This window comes from Mastigoproctus giganteus, chromosome 4 (genome assembly GCF_048544385.1).
Source record: "Mastigoproctus giganteus isolate SK-2022 chromosome 4, ASM4854438v1, whole genome shotgun sequence".
Classification (NCBI taxonomy): domain Eukaryota; kingdom Metazoa; phylum Arthropoda; class Arachnida; order Uropygi; family Thelyphonidae; genus Mastigoproctus; species Mastigoproctus giganteus.
Window position 1 is genome coordinate 148,207,212 of NC_143578.1, and position 16,598 is coordinate 148,223,809.

The following is a 16,598-nucleotide window of genomic DNA, read 5'->3' on the forward strand; positions in this document are numbered from 1 at the left end:
TGTCTATCGCTTGGCACTCGGGGAGCCTTCAGATGGTCTTTTATGTGACCACGAGACAGTGAAAATTCAAATGAACACTATTCACACTTAACCCTATCAGCATAGCAATACTTCTTCAGAAAAGGATATCCTTCTTTTAATGAATCAGTAAATATACATTTTCTTTTCAGCAATTTTAAATAATAAATTTAAAGACTTTTTTTTAATTAACTTCAAAATGTAAAATATCATTCACAGATGTAACAAAATAAACTCTGTTGGCTTTCCTATAAAATTCACAGAATATCTTATAACTAAAAATCTTTCTCTGATAATATACTATAAAAACTTTCTCTGATAATATACTATAAAAACTTTCTCTTATAATTTTTAATGCCAAATTTAAGCGCCTGAAGAAAGAAGTGGTAGATGTGCTAAATTTTATATTATAACTTTATAAGTTCTTGAATTCTGACTGCGTCAAAATGACAAACTGCCTAGGATGCTGGGGCAAGACCTAAAAACTGGGATGTATGGTAAGCCTAATAATAATAGAATATATATTTAAGAAATACAATACTATTGAAATATATAAATAACAAAAAATTCAGAATATATAAACAATACAAAAATATAGTACACGTATATAATTAAGGATAAAATAATGAGTATTTAGAAATTGAAATATCAGGGCTGTGTGGAGACAGATACCAAATACGAATTGCAATTTTAGTTTTGGAAGTTTGAGCAATCTGAAAAAAATATATATTCAGGGTCTGGTCTTTTACAATTATGTTCCCCCTCTGTTGGATAAAGTGAGATATTTAATTCTTTTCAATCATTCCCATAGTAAGTGAAAGATTTTTCTAATCCATGAAAGAAGAACACAAATCAGCCTGGAGTGCATGTGTGTGCGTGCATACGTGATGCGAGCACACATGTTACCAAAGAAACTAAGGCAGTGCAGTGTCAGTATATTGTGTCTATTAATTGCATGGTCAATTTTCCTATTTGTTGGATAAAAAAAAAACAAAAAAAAAAAAAAACACAATTCTGAAAGATAAAACCATGCAACCCTTGCCTGAGATTAATTAACTCAGCCAGATGGAGTAAAAAAAGTCCATAAAAATTCCTTCTATCATTGATGAGATTTCGCATGATTATATGAACTGTGCTATCTGCCTAGAAAATGCTGAATTCCTGTTTCCACAAAGCCACTAATCAAAAATATTTTCCATTTCAAGCTCTATGTACAACATTTTAAAGGGAAAATTCTGTGAAATGGAATGACTATAGGAGTGATACATGCAGAAAGCCATTAAGGCATATATATATAATATTACTGATGCCGAAACTCAGTGGCAAAGTCACGTATGTGCATTAATGCATATACACAGGTATCTATTAATCTTGTATCAGAATGGATGATGGAACAAAAGCATCCATTCCAACAGACAATGCCGCTAAAAGAACAAATTAGCTCAGGTTATTTTTTGTGAATTATAGTGCTACTTTTTCTTTAGAGCTACAAATGCTTCCATATTAAAGTTTGTATCATGTGACAAATTGAATGATCAGAATAAGCTTGCAATAAAAAAAAAAAATCAATTGTTATTTGTTTCAAGCAAAACTAAATGGTTCAACTCTTTGGGGTGCAGTAAATCTGAATGTTTTCATTTATTTAACAGCTGCTTAATAATATTGGTAAATTCATATCTTGTCACTGATGACTATATGATAGAGAAGTTTTTTATTTTCTTGCAATAAAATCTATCTCAAATAACTGACACCCTGTCAGAACAGCTTCTTGACATTTTTACATTTTTTTCTTTTTTTTTTCAAAACTCCATGAACAACACTATGAGTTAGCATTAGCATTAGTAGAGGCATTTGATGCAAGAAAGCAAGTTTATGCAGCATCAGCCAAAAAAAAAAAAAAAAAAAAAAAAAAACCACTTCCACTTCACCCCTCTGTTCGTTCAAAATACCTGTCCAGCTGAGCCTTAAACTTATTTAGGCTATCAATTTCCATGACAAGGGATGGAAGTCTGTTCCACCAACCAACCACCCGCTGGCTAAAGGCAAATTTCCGCACGTCTATCCTACATCTGTCTTTCCTCAATTTGAATTTATGCTCTCTCAGGTGATTATTCTGAGCAAGAGGAAGAATCCCATCAGCATTGAGCATGCTCAAACCATTCAAGGCTTTATACACCTCTATCAGATCACCTCGCTGGTGCCTAGTCTCCAGACACTGTAATTTGCAAAACTTAAGCCTTTCTTCGTAAGAGCACCCCTTTGTTCCATTCACTAATCTTCTTGCCCTTCTCTGTACTCGTTCCAGCAGCTCTACATCCTTCTTGAAATGAGGCCTCCAGACCTGTATACAGTACTCTAGGTGTGGCCTTACCATTGCCTTATACAAGGGAATAATCACCTCCTTATCCCTGCTGGAAAAATTCCTATATATCATTGACAATACACCATGAGCTACTCTTGCAGCCCGTCTGCACTGCTCAGAGAACTTCATATCTGCCTGCACAACCACCCCCAGGTCCCTTTCATTCTCTACCACTGTCAGTGTAGTACCACAGAGTTGATATATTGCTCTGGGGTTGTTGTTTCCCATGTGTAGTACTTTACATTTGTCAATGTTAAACTTCATTTGCCACCTCTCAGCCCATCTGCTCAACCTTTCCAGATCCTGCTGCAGCAGCATAGTGTCAGTAGTGTCCTTGACAACCCTGCCTACCTTTGTATCGTCTGCAAACTTCGACATTAAGCTTGATATACCATCATCAATATCATTTATAAATACAGAAAACAATAATGGACCCAACACTGAGCCCTGAGGGACTCCACTAATAACATTAGTCCACGACGAGCAGTGTCCATTGATTACCACTCTCTGTCTTCTCCCCCTCAGCCACCCCCTTATCCACAGCAGCAATTTGCCTCCAATGCCACAGTGCTCCAATTTGTGCAGCAGTCTTCCATGTGCAACAGTATCAAAAGCCTTTCTAAGATCCAAGTATATAATATCAAAGTTATTCCCTGCATCCAGTTCCTTTGTGACTACATCATAGTATCCAATCAAATTGGTCAGGCAAGACTTCCCCTTAACAAAACCATGCTGTGTCCGAGCTATAACTGAATTCTTGTCAAGATGATCCTGCAGTGCTTCTTTAACTAGTGCCTCCATTAATTTTCCTGGAACAGAAGTTAAACTCACAGGTCTATAATTACTTGTGTCAGCCTTTGATCCTGCTTTGTGAATTGGGGTCACATTTGCACATCTCCAGTCTGTGGGTACCTCCCCTGAGGCCAAGGAAGCTCTCATAATTATGGCTAAGGGTTTGCTTACTTCCTCTGCTGCCTCCTTTAATATAACTGGATAGATCCCATCCACCCTGGGTGCCTTTCTTGTGTTTATCTTCAACAATTTCTCCTCCACTTTACTCTCAGTTATTACAAGATTCTCTAGCTTACTGTTAGAGTTGAATACACCTCTGGCTTTCCCCTCGCTAAATAACTCCTCATGTGTGAATGTCGATGCAAAATATTCATTTAGTTTGTTAGCTACCTGAGCAGGATCATCAACAGTTGACCCATTGATATCAAGTGGACCAATCTGATTCATCCCCTTCCTTCTAGAGTTTATATAAGTAAAGAACTCTTTGCTGTTTTTCTTTGCATCCCTTGCCAAAGATTTCTTGTAATCTGCATTCGCCTGCCTAACCTCCTTGGTAACTTGGTTACAGATCAACCTGTATCTATCATAGGCTTCTGTGTCATGTGTTAATTTGTATGTATCCCATGCATGTTTCTTCTCTGCCATATGCCTCATTAGCTCATCTGACATCCATTTAGGCCTAAACCTTGAACAATATTTCTTAGTTGGTATGTAAAGCCTAGTAGTTTCCAAGATAAGTTCTTTGAATGCTTCCCATTTTGCATTTGCTGTTGGTAACATCATCAGTTGGTCTCTTTACCGCTAATGGTAGTTACCTCTTTGAGTAAATCCCACTTCAGCACACTGTGATCACTGCCACCTAGTGGTTCATTTATCTGCAGATTCTTAATACATGAAGAATCACTGCTGATAATCAAATCAAGAGTATTCCTCCCTCTAGTTGATTCCCGAACATGCTGATGTAGAAAACAATCATCCAATAAATCCACAAAAGCCTTGCTAGTGTGTGAGTGACCAGCCCCCAAATTCCAGTCAATATCTGGGAAATTAAAATCTCCCATTATAAGACTCTCTGATTTACTGGGCCACTCTATTTCCTTGTACAGTTTCTTATTATACTCATCAGAGTCATTAGGCCTATAGCATACTTCTACTCTCAATTTTGATCTCCCAATGCTTATGTCACACCAAACTGACTCGACACTGCACTGTCCAGCGATGTCCACTGGCTTCACTTCCTTGGATTTTATGTATTTCTTAACTAAAAGCATAACCCCTCCTCCCTTCCTATCCAGTCTATCCTTTCTGTAGACGTTGTACTCCCCAAATTCCAGTTCTGCATTCCTTATATCTGTGTGACACTACGTCTCTGATATCCCAACAATATCTGCCTTTGATGTTTTGAGCAACACCTCAATTTCATCAGATTTATTTACTAAACTCCTAGCATTGGTGTACACACAACTATACATGCCCCTATTTCTATTCTTAGCTACCCTAACACAACCCATGTGTTTACTTGTACTGCAATGACTCCCAGCAGTCTCTGAAATATCCTGCATCTTGTTTTTCAGGCTTCTGCTCATTCCAATAGAAGCAGTGCAAGAATCTCTTTTACCTCTGCCAGTGGCTACTGTTAATCTATTCGTCTTTGTCTCCCCCCAAGCTAGCAGTTTTCCGACCCACCTAACACCGCCTCGATAGCATCAGCAAATATTCTTGCACCCTTTCTATTTAAGTGTATCCCATCCCTGTAGAAGCAATCTCTCCTGTTAACAAGTACAGTCCAGGCTGAAAAAAATTCTACCCCTTGAGCCTTGCACAATCTTTCCAGGGCCGAATTGATCGACAAGGCTCTCATCATATACTCCCTCCTATCGTGTCTGGGAGTTGGACATATCATTGTTCATTTGATCAACTTGATTCCCTGATCTTTAGCTATGATTTCCAGGTATCATAAAGGGCTCTAGCTGAAGTCTTTGTCTGACCACACACCATGTTGTTGTTTGTTGTTTGGTTTTTAGGAGCATTAACAACTAAGGCCATACTGCTCCGGGAATATGTGGTGGTCAGTCCTTGACCTTTCCGCATCCTCCATCTTTGGTGGTGATGGGCTGGAACCCCGGTCTAATCAAGAAGCATGTGCTACGCACTGCTGCTCCTTCCCACCTGGCTACAGAGGCACCAGACCACACACCATAAGTAGATAGTAGGATTCTCATCATTACTTGATACCTTTATACCAACAGACAATCAGATCCCCTCTTTTCAAATACTGATGGCTGCAAACTGACATCAATTCTTTTACAGAATCTGCACCAGTCAAACCTTGATTAAAACAATGGCATAAAAAAATGGCATATATAAAAAAAAAAAAAGCAGCATCTGAAGACTAGACACCTGTGAGGTGACGTGATTGAGGTGTATAAGGCCTTGAATGATTTGAGCAAGCTCATTGTTGATGGGATTCTTCCTCTTGCTCAGATTACACACCAGAGGGGGTGCAAATACAAATTGAGGAAAGACAGTTGTAGAATAGATGTGCAGAAATTTGCCTATAGCCAGAGGGGTGGTTGATTGCTGGAATAAACTTCCAGCTGTTGTTGTGGAAGTTGATAGCTTAAATAAATTCAAGGAAGAACTGGACAAACATTTGGAGAAAATGGATGGGTGAAATGGGAATTTTTTTGGCTATTCTTTCTTGCAACATATGCCTCTACTAATGCTAATACTAATATAGCATACTTATTCAGTCTTTTACTATTCCGTTTTTTCACAAAAGCTAGCAGATATTGATAGGTGCTCTAAGTTATTTGTAAAAAGGTTTGAGAAAAACTTCTTTAAAATGTTTTCACTGCCACCTATATTGGAGAAGCCTTTTCATCACTGTACCATAATTTTCAGCATAGAGAAATAACAACATTCTGAAAATTTGAAAATTATAAAAGGTATTTACAAATACCTTTTTTTTTTTTATTTATCTCTTATGTCAAGAGAGATTAGAAGTCAGGGTAATTAATGAGTTTGAAGTGCTGGCCAAGACATCAAATGCAAACATTGTTGGGATATCAGAGATGTGGTGTCACTCAGATATAAGAGATGCAGAATTTGAATATGGGGAGTACAAAAATATATGAAAGGACAGACAGGAAAGTAGGGGAGGGGTTATGCACTTAGCTAAGAAGCACATAATATCTAAGGCAGTGCATTCAGTTGACATGGGTGGCCAGAGCAATGTTCAGTCGATTTGATGTGACATAAGCACTGGGAAAGCAAAAATGAGAGTAGGAGTATGTTATAAGCCTTATGTCTCTGATGAGTTCAACGAGCAACTGTAGAAAGAAATAGAGATGGGCAAAAGTTGAAGCCAGTAGCCTTGGCAAAATAATGATATGCTCGACTACCATTTGGACAAGAAGCAAGTTTTCTACTTAGCCTGTTCAAAATCTAGTTGGACTGATTAATACAGTTGTTGTGAAGACTTTATAATTGTTGTGAATTTTGTTGTAGGTAGAAAATGAACATGGAGATTTCAATGCAAAGCAATTGTAATATGCAACATTCTTATCTTGAATAGACTTAATGCATTCATTGGAAAACTAAAGGATGAGATTTTAAAGTGGAATGTGGAAAATCACATTTTGTCCTTACAAGAATAATTTTGATGCCACTATTAGAGCAAACGTTGACATCAGAAGATTTAAAACAGTAATCCAATCAAGGAAATAAACTTAAATCTCACAGACCCCATTCTTGTAATGCCAAACATGAGGCTGAGAATGGTCTGAAGAGAAAGGCTTCGCTGGAAAAGAGATTATCACTAGGTTGTGATATGAGGTGCCTTGAATACCACTCACATTGACCATGTACTCAAAAGGGTTGTTTGTGAGAAAAATATCAAGACCTTTGGCTGTGTGGTTAACTTTGTCTGGCATTCTAATAGGTAAATGAACAATGTGTGAAATCATTAGTAATTAAAAGCCTCAGCATCTCAAACAGCTGGGTCCATGTGACCAGAAAATATAAGACAGCTGGAGTTGTGAGTATTAAAATTACCAAGAAAAATTATCTCACTGTCAGGAAAGTTGGACTGAAGAAAAAGTAAAATTTCAAAGAAAGGAAGTCAAAGAGTCCCAAGTGAATAGTTGAGTTGGGAGAATGACAGAGGCAACAGATGAATTTGACAGAATGGTGTAGAGAGATTTTAAACCATTGTAGGTTAAAAAGAGGAGACTCTAATTAATAATTCTCTGAGAGAAATTATCAGAGCACAAGTACACCTTTGAAGAGAAAGAAATAGTACAGCAAATAAGTAGGACAACTGAGATGAGCAGTGGTTGAATCAACTGATAATTGGGATTTTGTAAGAAAAATTAAGTGGGGCTTGGCAGACTGTAAATGCACATCATTTAGGTTGGACTGAGACCACGAATATTTGTGAAATGAACAAGGTAGTGTTTGGGAGATTCAGATTTTTTTTTAACAGATAAGTTTGTTCTATTAGTCTGACTATTCATGATGCATTCAGTAATAAAAAAGGTATGAAGTAATGAAAATTTTGGATATAGCATAAACATATCCAAAATATACCCGGAAAGAATAAACCTGGCTCCTTGATACAATTTGAGCTTGATAAATACACATTACTCAGACTTCCTCCTCTCACTATCTAGCAGAGCAGAGGCAATGAGATTATACAGTAGTTGATCTAGATGCTTCGTATTAGAGAGTTAACAATAGATTCAGCCTTGTGGACTCATTTATCTATTAGCTGTCCTGCAAATATTGTTTTAGAGTTGTACCCTCGAAATGTAAGGAAGATTTGATCTCATCGTGCTGCCCACTATAGCTTCAAAAGACATTAATCATACTGTATGATGGTAGAGATGAGGGATTGCTGGAGTTTTGCTCTGTAGACTAAACATGGGTTTCACCACTTCAAGCCTCCAACAAGTGGTGGTATTGCACCGTGATGAGAGTCATCTACCACCTAGTTTTGCCTTGAGAGAATGTCTCTGATAGCCTCGAAGACTAAGCTAAAAAAAAAAAATGAATTGTTGATGCTAATAACTCAGAGTTCAATCAGTGTAAAGGTTACCATAAGTGGTAACCTTTACACTGATTGAATGCTTATATGCATCACGATACAACACTCAGGTTACCGTTGAATGATTATGTGTGTTGATGCAGTGAACATGTTAAAGGTAAAAATTGGAAAAGTGGTAGCACTCCCTGTCTATCTTTTGAAGCCTTTTTCAAAGATGGTATTAACCAAAAGCCCCCATCAGGCTTCAGGACATCATCTTCCTTTATGCCTACAATTACTCCCCATGCAAGGATTTAGGACAAATGCTGGCTTTTTCCTTTATTTATATCTGCAATTTCAATACCTTCTGAATTACACCTCACCCGGATGCAGCCATTCCTGAAGAAAACCCAGGTAAGACTATTCTTCTGCCTTAAAATAAAATATATAATATTCCTAAAATTTAATATTCCTTTAAAATTTCCAAAAATAGCCTATACTATCCTTTTCAAAAAATCCACAGAGTTTATTTTAAATCCATAATGAGATCACAGATTTCTACAAGGAAAAATTACAATAAATTACTAGCATTTGTCTGATTTTATGAAAATTAGCGGATCTCGACTACTCAAGTTGTCTGTCCAACTGTCTAATAAAGTTTCGAGACTTTAGGACCTCCCAATATTTTTTACTCCCTGTCTATCTATGAATTAAACAATTAGCTTTTTAAATTAGATATATAAAATGATAAATATAGATAAAAATAAAAATATATTAAAAAATGTATAAAAATATATATATATATATATATATATATATAACAAAAAAAAAATAAAAAAAAAAAAATATATATATATATATATATATAAAATAGATGAAATCTTGATCAGATATTTCTCTTTTTTTTCATGTGGAAATGGTATAAAATGTAGTGGAATATGTATCTTTTCTGGTGGTTAGAGAAAGTTTTACTAAGCAGCGTGTCCCATTTTCACATAAATATATCACTATAAAACTGAAAAACCGAGAACGCTTGGGCTGCTGCAAAAATGTTTGGGTCAAAATATATGGCATGCCAGTACTAAGATCCACTCCCCTGATGAACCCTGCAGTTCTGCTAGAGCAATTTCTCAAGATGCTACCATTTTGTTTTTTTTTTTTATCAATTATGAGAAAAAAAACCAGTATAATACTTCTTAAAAGGAAGGTGGCTTTTGTAATGAACAACAAAGCAGGGTGCATATTCTGGTTTATTGTTCTGGTTTGCTATACTAGCGTAACAAAAAGATCCCATTATTTACAGGGTGGTCCAAGGATTTTCTAAAAGGAAGGGCTAAAGCAGTTGAGGGGAAGCTAAAGCAGTGTTCCTGAGAATCACTAAGCTTTAATCATCACATAGCAGTAAAATATTGAACTTTATTTTGATCATTTGGGGGTCTAAAACCTCTTCAGCCCGCATGGGACTGATTATTTATAACGAATAATACCATAAGAATATGACTTTTATTGAAAAAAGGTTAAAATATTGTGAACTGCTACTGCAGTCTGTAAAATGCACCTTAAATTACTAACTCTCTTAAGGGAATAAAACATATAGGGCTTCCCTAAAAAAAGAAAGAAAGTGCTCTACTAATGAATAATTTGCTACAATTTGACTGGTTTTACTATCAGCTCAGCACAGCAAAAGGTTTCACTTATTTATAATAAATAATACTATAAGAAAATCTCTTTTGTTATATAAAAAAACATTAAGGGATTAATGCACTTCAGTAATGATGATATGTGGTGATTATCTCTAGACTAATTATGAAATGAAACAGTCTCATACCAAGTGAATAATTCACAATTAATTTATTAAATGTCTACAGCCTAATAATACTAAATTTGATAGAAAAGATGTTTTTACTTTGTTATAAATTAAAAATTTACTGTAATTTTCAACAACCTTTGATACTCTTGTCATAAATTCATATATTAATTTACTCCCTTTTACTCTATTTAAATTTTAACTGATGTATTTGTGATGGATCTGGTCCTGAAATGGAACATCTGGATCAAATTTAGTGTAATTAGATCATATACACTTAGTAAACTAACTTTGAATATTCATATGGCATGAGAGTCTTTCATTAGATAATTAATTAGGGGATTAAGAAATTAAAAGATTTAATATCTTTATATCTTAAGATATTAAAAGATTTAATTCTCTACAGAGCACAATAAAAACATAAAATTAGCAGGCATGTTGGTGGACTTTTTTTCCCACCATTATTATGCTTGCAACAGAGGCATGAATTAATTCAGAATTGTTTACTTTTTGAGGTCATTTTTACATTTAAAACACATTTTAAAAATAAATCCCCCCCCCCCCGTTGCATGTTAAATTACATAACTTAGAAGATATTTACTACCTGGTAGAGGGTTAACTGCACTTCATAACTTCCTAAAGAGTAGTTTTTGTATAATCTGCCACTGGATATTTTTCACTGCAATTGTCTTTTGCTTTGACAGGCGATAACTATTTTGTACAGTCCATGTCTCTAACTTATTTATGGAAAGTTGTACTTGTCTACCTTTGTGTTCTGCCACTTTATCAATGGCTAGGTGGAAGAACTCATAAATTTTACAAATGAAAAATTTAAGGTACAGGTTATAAAATGAAATAATGCAATTTTTTTCTAAAGTTTAGAGTATTATAAAATAAAGATAATTTTAAGTTACTGTAGCTATAAAACTGAAGACGTCACAATTTTCAGAAAAATTATGGAGTAAAAGGGAAAAAAAAGTTAGGGTAACCCGGAGGAATTTAATAATGATGATCAATTTAAAATGTTCACTCATTTAGTTCAACAGGAAAACTCTTAATAAAAACAACGGATTTCATAAGAAATTATGTGGATAATGAGGAAGCAGTAACACTGATATAGGTACTTACCGAACTTTTTCTTCACTTTAAAAGTAGATGAGGGGGGACTAGAAGGACCAAAACCAGCAGCATTTTTGGCCTTAATCCGAAACTGATATTCATGACTTTCTGTAAGTCCAGTCACTATAATTACATAAAAGGAATATACCAAAAATGTGTTGAAAGAAGGACATGATATCATTGTTTGTAATGAATTAATTAAATGAATAACACAAACCACATAAATTATTTTTATCAAGTAAATTTCACTGTGCAAAGAAACATTATATTAAGTAAGTAAACTTACTTAATATAATGATTAGGCCAGATAACAGGATTCAATACAGAATCCCAAAACTTCATAAATTATTAAGTAGTGTTTGTGGGAGTTTAATTTAATTAATGTAATAAAACATCAAATTAATTATATTACACAATAAAATTCACTTGGTTTTTATTATGAGTGATATTACCATTTAATTAATTCATTATAAAATTGAATTTTACTACAATTATGAAAAGTAATATTATAACAATTCTAATAACCAAATAAATAAAAAAATACTAAAATAAGCATTTTTTTAATTTTATGAGTAATGAAAATTAATTATAACAGTAAATGCAGTGGCGCATTATCCTACAGGCAAAAAAGACATATGCCTAGGGACTGATCTAAGGGAGCCCCAAAATCGGTTTCAAAAACTCATTGCTGTTTATTACTAATATTTTTAAGTGGTTTTTATCAGATACTGAACTTTCTACCTGCCAAGGTCAGTAAATTTTATTTGAAGATTAACTTGAAATTATGTTTTCTTTTCAAAAATGGCTTAACCGATTTTGATGAAATTTTATATTTAGTACTTATGTCATACAATTTGTTTGTGTTGTTGTCACAATAAAAAGAAATTGGAAATGTTCTTTATTAGTTTTTTTCTTTAGATGAGGGGGGCCCCCAAATATATTTTGCCTTTGCCCCATGAAGGCATAATGTGCCACTGAGTAAATGTTATTATTGGTTCTTTTCAAAAACAAGAACAATTAATTACCAGTAAAGATTGTTTCTTTTGCAAGAAAATCATTAGCTATACACCACCTTCCATCAAGCAGATCACAATACTCAATATGATAACCTTGTATTCTGGAACCACCATCATTAAGTGGTACATCCCATGATAAAGTTGCACTGCCCAAATCCCAATCAAGAATATTTGGTGTGCCAGGTGGACCAGGAACATCTAAAAATTGATATCAAACTGATTAGATAAATGACTAATTTAAAAAAAATAAAATTTTCACATAATTTTAGCACCGCCATTAATAATAACTAATATAATTTAAATTTGATACAGTTGCAAAACATAAAAAGGCTTTGCTAAAATGTAGCATTATCTAACTATTTATTTACGGAATATTTCAAAATATTACTAATAACTAATTTATTTGTCAAACAAATTGAGCTTTATGGTACTAATTTTTTAATAATCAATAGAGGCTGCTATTGATTTCACAGGTAGTGGCAAATTATTATTTTTTTTGTTGCAGCATTGCTTTTCCACAGTATTTTGATCAAGTAGATTGATTTGATCCAGTAAACAAAAATTTCTCTAGGACAACTGCAATGCAAGAATGCCTGAACTTAAATTTGGTACAGAAATGGTGGTGGAAGGAAGGGAGATGCCCCATGATTTCAAATTGACTGATTTGTATTTTATTGTCCTATTAGCAGTAGTAAAATTGATTTTCTGGATTTTTTTAACCTTCGTTTAGGTTATTTATCAAAAAGATCTGTATAAGTATAAATACAAAAAAAAAAAAAAAAAGTGAAGCACGTCGATTAAAATAAAAAAATTACATTTTATATATACCTGTAAAGTTAGAAATTTGTTCCAATTACTAATTTCTACAGGTAGGTGTGTGTGTGTGTGCACGTGCGCGTGTGTGTGTGGATAAAATGGAAATTTAAATAGATACATACAATAGTACTCAAAAAAATCACATAAATTGCAAAATTCATAAAATTTCTGTGAAAAATGCTATTAAAAAACATATACTCTGTTTTTTAATAGCATTACCTAAGTTTTCACAATTAACCCCACGTAAGTAAAGTGTTGCTGCTGCATTGAATGCAGAGGGGCATCCTATGCATGAAACAGCTAAAAGGATTCGTTATAATCAGTGAATGCTTTTAACTTTTCAACAGTGGCATGTTTATTACAAAAATTATCAGAAACTGACAGTCTATACAGAAAGAGAGGAAGTGGATGTCCATGAATAACTTCTGCAGAACAGGACAAGACAGATTTCTGATCTGTCAATGTGTCCGAAACAGGAGATCCTTATCAACAGATCTCAAAACAGCATGGGAGGAAGATACAGGAATAAAGGTAAGTACTGTACAGTACGTAGATGCTCACCGGGATTAGCATCTATGTACTGTACAGTACATAGATTCTCACGCTGGGATTAGCAGCAAGTCACCCAAAGGAAGTAAAAAATAAAAAAGCCACTATTGATGCAAAAAATGTATGCCCAGCCTAAAGTAGGCAAAAAAGCATGCTAGTTGGTCTGAGGATCAGTGGAAATGTGTTATTTTCTCTGATGAATCAAAATTCAACTTGCATGGTTCAGATGGCAAGCAGATATTAGACAAAGAAGAGAAGAATTTCATCCTGACTGTATCATCTCCACACTGAAACATTCTGCATCTCAAATGATATGTGGGTATATTTCACATAGAGGAGTTGATTTTCTTAAGTTTGTCAAGAGTCAATGAATGCAGAGGTGCACAAAGACATTCTTGAGACAAAATTATGTCCCACAATTAGAGATCACTATAGGGATGTTGCCAATTTATTTTTCAGGAAGAAAAATAATGCTAGAAGTATAGTTAAGAATGCTAGAAGTATAGTTAATAAATTTGATGAGTTTGAAGTGCTAGTGAAGACATCAAAGGTAGCTATTGTCGGGATATCAAAGACATGGTGTCACACAGACATAAGCAGTGCATAATTGGAATTTTGGGAGTACAATGTGTACAGAAAGGAAGGAGGGGTTATACTGTTAGTTAAGAAAAAGAAGTGGAACCAATTGATGTTGGTGGACAATGCAATGTTGAGTCTGTTTGGTGTGACATAAGCACTGGGAAAGGAAAAATGCGAGTAGGTGTTTGTTGTAGGCCTTATGAAGCTGATGAGTATAATGAGCAATTGTGCAGAGAAATAGAGTAGGCCAGTAAATTAGAGTGTCTTATAATGGGGGATTTTAATTTCCCAGATACTGACTGCAATTTGTGAGTTGGTCACTCACTCACACACACACTAGCAAGGCTTTTGTGGATTTATTGGATGATTGTTTTCTACAGCAGCATGTTCAGGAGGCAACTAGAGACAGTAATACTCTTGATCTGATTATCAGTAGTGATTCTTCATGCATTAAGAATTTGCAGATAAATGAACCACGAGGTGGCACAGTGATCACAGTGTGATGAAGTGGGATTTACTCAAAGAGGTAACTATAATCAATTGGAAATGGAAGGGTTTTTGCTTTCGTAAGGTGACTACGGAGGTCTCAGACAGTATTTAAATTCTATATGGTGGGACAAACTGATGATGTTAAAAACAGCAAATTCAAAATGGGAAGCATTCAAAGAAATAATCTTGGAAGCTACTAGGCTTTTCATACCAAATAAGAAATATTGTTCTAGATTAGGCCTAAATGGAGGATGTTCGATGAACTAATTAGACATGTGGCAGAGAAGAAAAATGCATGGGATACATATAAATTAACAGGTGACACAGAAGCCTATGATAGATATAAGCTGGTTTGTAACCAAGTCACAAAGGAGGTTAGGCAGGCAAAAGCAGATTATGAGAAATCTTTGGAAAAAGGATGCAAAGAAAAACAGCAAAGAGTTCTTTACTTATGTAAACTCTAGAAGGCAGGGGATGAATCAGATTGGTCCACTTGATATCGATGGTTCAACTGTTGATATATTTCAGGTAACTAACAAACTAAATGAATATTTTGCATCTACATTCACACATGAGAAGTTATTCAGGGAGGGGGAATGCCAGAGGTGTATTAAACTCTGGCAGTAAGCAAGATAATCTTGTAATAACTGAGAGTAAAGTGGAGGAGAATTTGTTGAAGATAAACATAAGAAAGGCACCTGGGGTGGATGGAATCTATCCAGTTATATTAAAGGAGGCAGAAAAGGAAGTAAGCAAACCTAAGCCATAATTATGAGAGATTCCTTGAACTCAGGGGAGGTACTCATGGACTAGAAATGTGCAAATATGACCCTAATCCACAGTGGAGGATCAAAGGGAGACACAGGTAATTACAGAACTGTTAGTTTAACTTCTGTTCCAGTAAATTAATGGAGGCACTGGTTAAAGAAGCATTGAAGGATCATCTAGAGAAGACTTCAGTTATAGCTTGGACACAGCATGGGTTTCTAAAGGGAAAGTCTTGTCTGACCAATTTGATTGAATACTATGATGTAGTCACAAAAGAACTGGATGAAAAGAATAATTTTGATATCATATATTTGGATCTTAGAAAGGCTTTTGATACTGTTGCACATGGAATACTGCTGCACAAATTGGAGCAGTGTGGCACTGGAGGCAAATTGCTGCTGTGGATAAAGGGATAGTTGAGTGGGAGAAGACAGAGAGTGGTAATAAATGGACACTGCTCTTCATGGACATTAGTCCACAAAGTGAGTCCCCCAGGGTCCAGTGTTGTTTTCTGTAATCATTAATGATATTGATGATGGTATATCAGCCTTAATGTCCAAGTTTGCAGATGATATGAAAGTCGGCAGGATTGTTAATGACACTAATATCAGTACGCTGCTGCAACAGGATCTAGAAAAGTTGAGCAGATGGGCTGAGAGGTGGCAACTGAAGTTTAACTTTGACAAATGTAAAGTACTGCAAATGGGAAGCAGTAATCCCCAGATTAATGCATCAACTCTGTAGTACTACACTGACAGTGGTAGAGAGTGAAGAGGACCTGGGGGTAATTGTGCAGGTAGATATGTAGTTTTCTGATCAGTGCAGACGAACTGCAAGAGTAGCTCATGGTGTCTTGTCAATGATATACAGGAATTTTTCTAGAAGGGATAAGGAGGTGATTATCACCTTCTTTAAGGTAATGGTCAGGCCACACTTTGAGTACTGTATATGGGTCTGGAGGCCTCATTTTAAGAAGGATGTAGAGCTGTTGGAACGAGTACAGAGAAGGGGAACAAGATTAGTGAACAGAACAAAGGGTTCTTCTTATGCAGAAACGCTTAAGTTTTGTAAATTACAGTGTCTGGAGACTAGGCACCTGCGAGGTGATCTGATTGAGGTGTATAAAAGCTTGAATGGTTTGAGCATGGTCAATGCTGATGGGATTCTTTCTCTCACTCAGAATCGCGTGAGAGGGCATAAATTCAAATTGAGGAAAGACAGTTCTAGGATAGATGTGCTGAAGTTTGCCTTTAGCCA

General features: G+C 35.2%; 1 protein-coding gene across 1 annotated transcript in view; it reads right to left on the reverse strand.

Moving 5' to 3' along the window:
- Positions 1–16,598, reverse strand: part of LOC150087120 (twitchin-like) — a 3,511,780-nt gene that overhangs the window by 856,435 nt on the left and 2,638,747 nt on the right. The window contains 2 exon segments of the mRNA XM_090372971.1: positions 11,134–11,247; positions 12,150–12,338. Coding sequence (XP_090229097.1) covers positions 11,134–11,247; positions 12,150–12,338 — 303 coding nt within the window.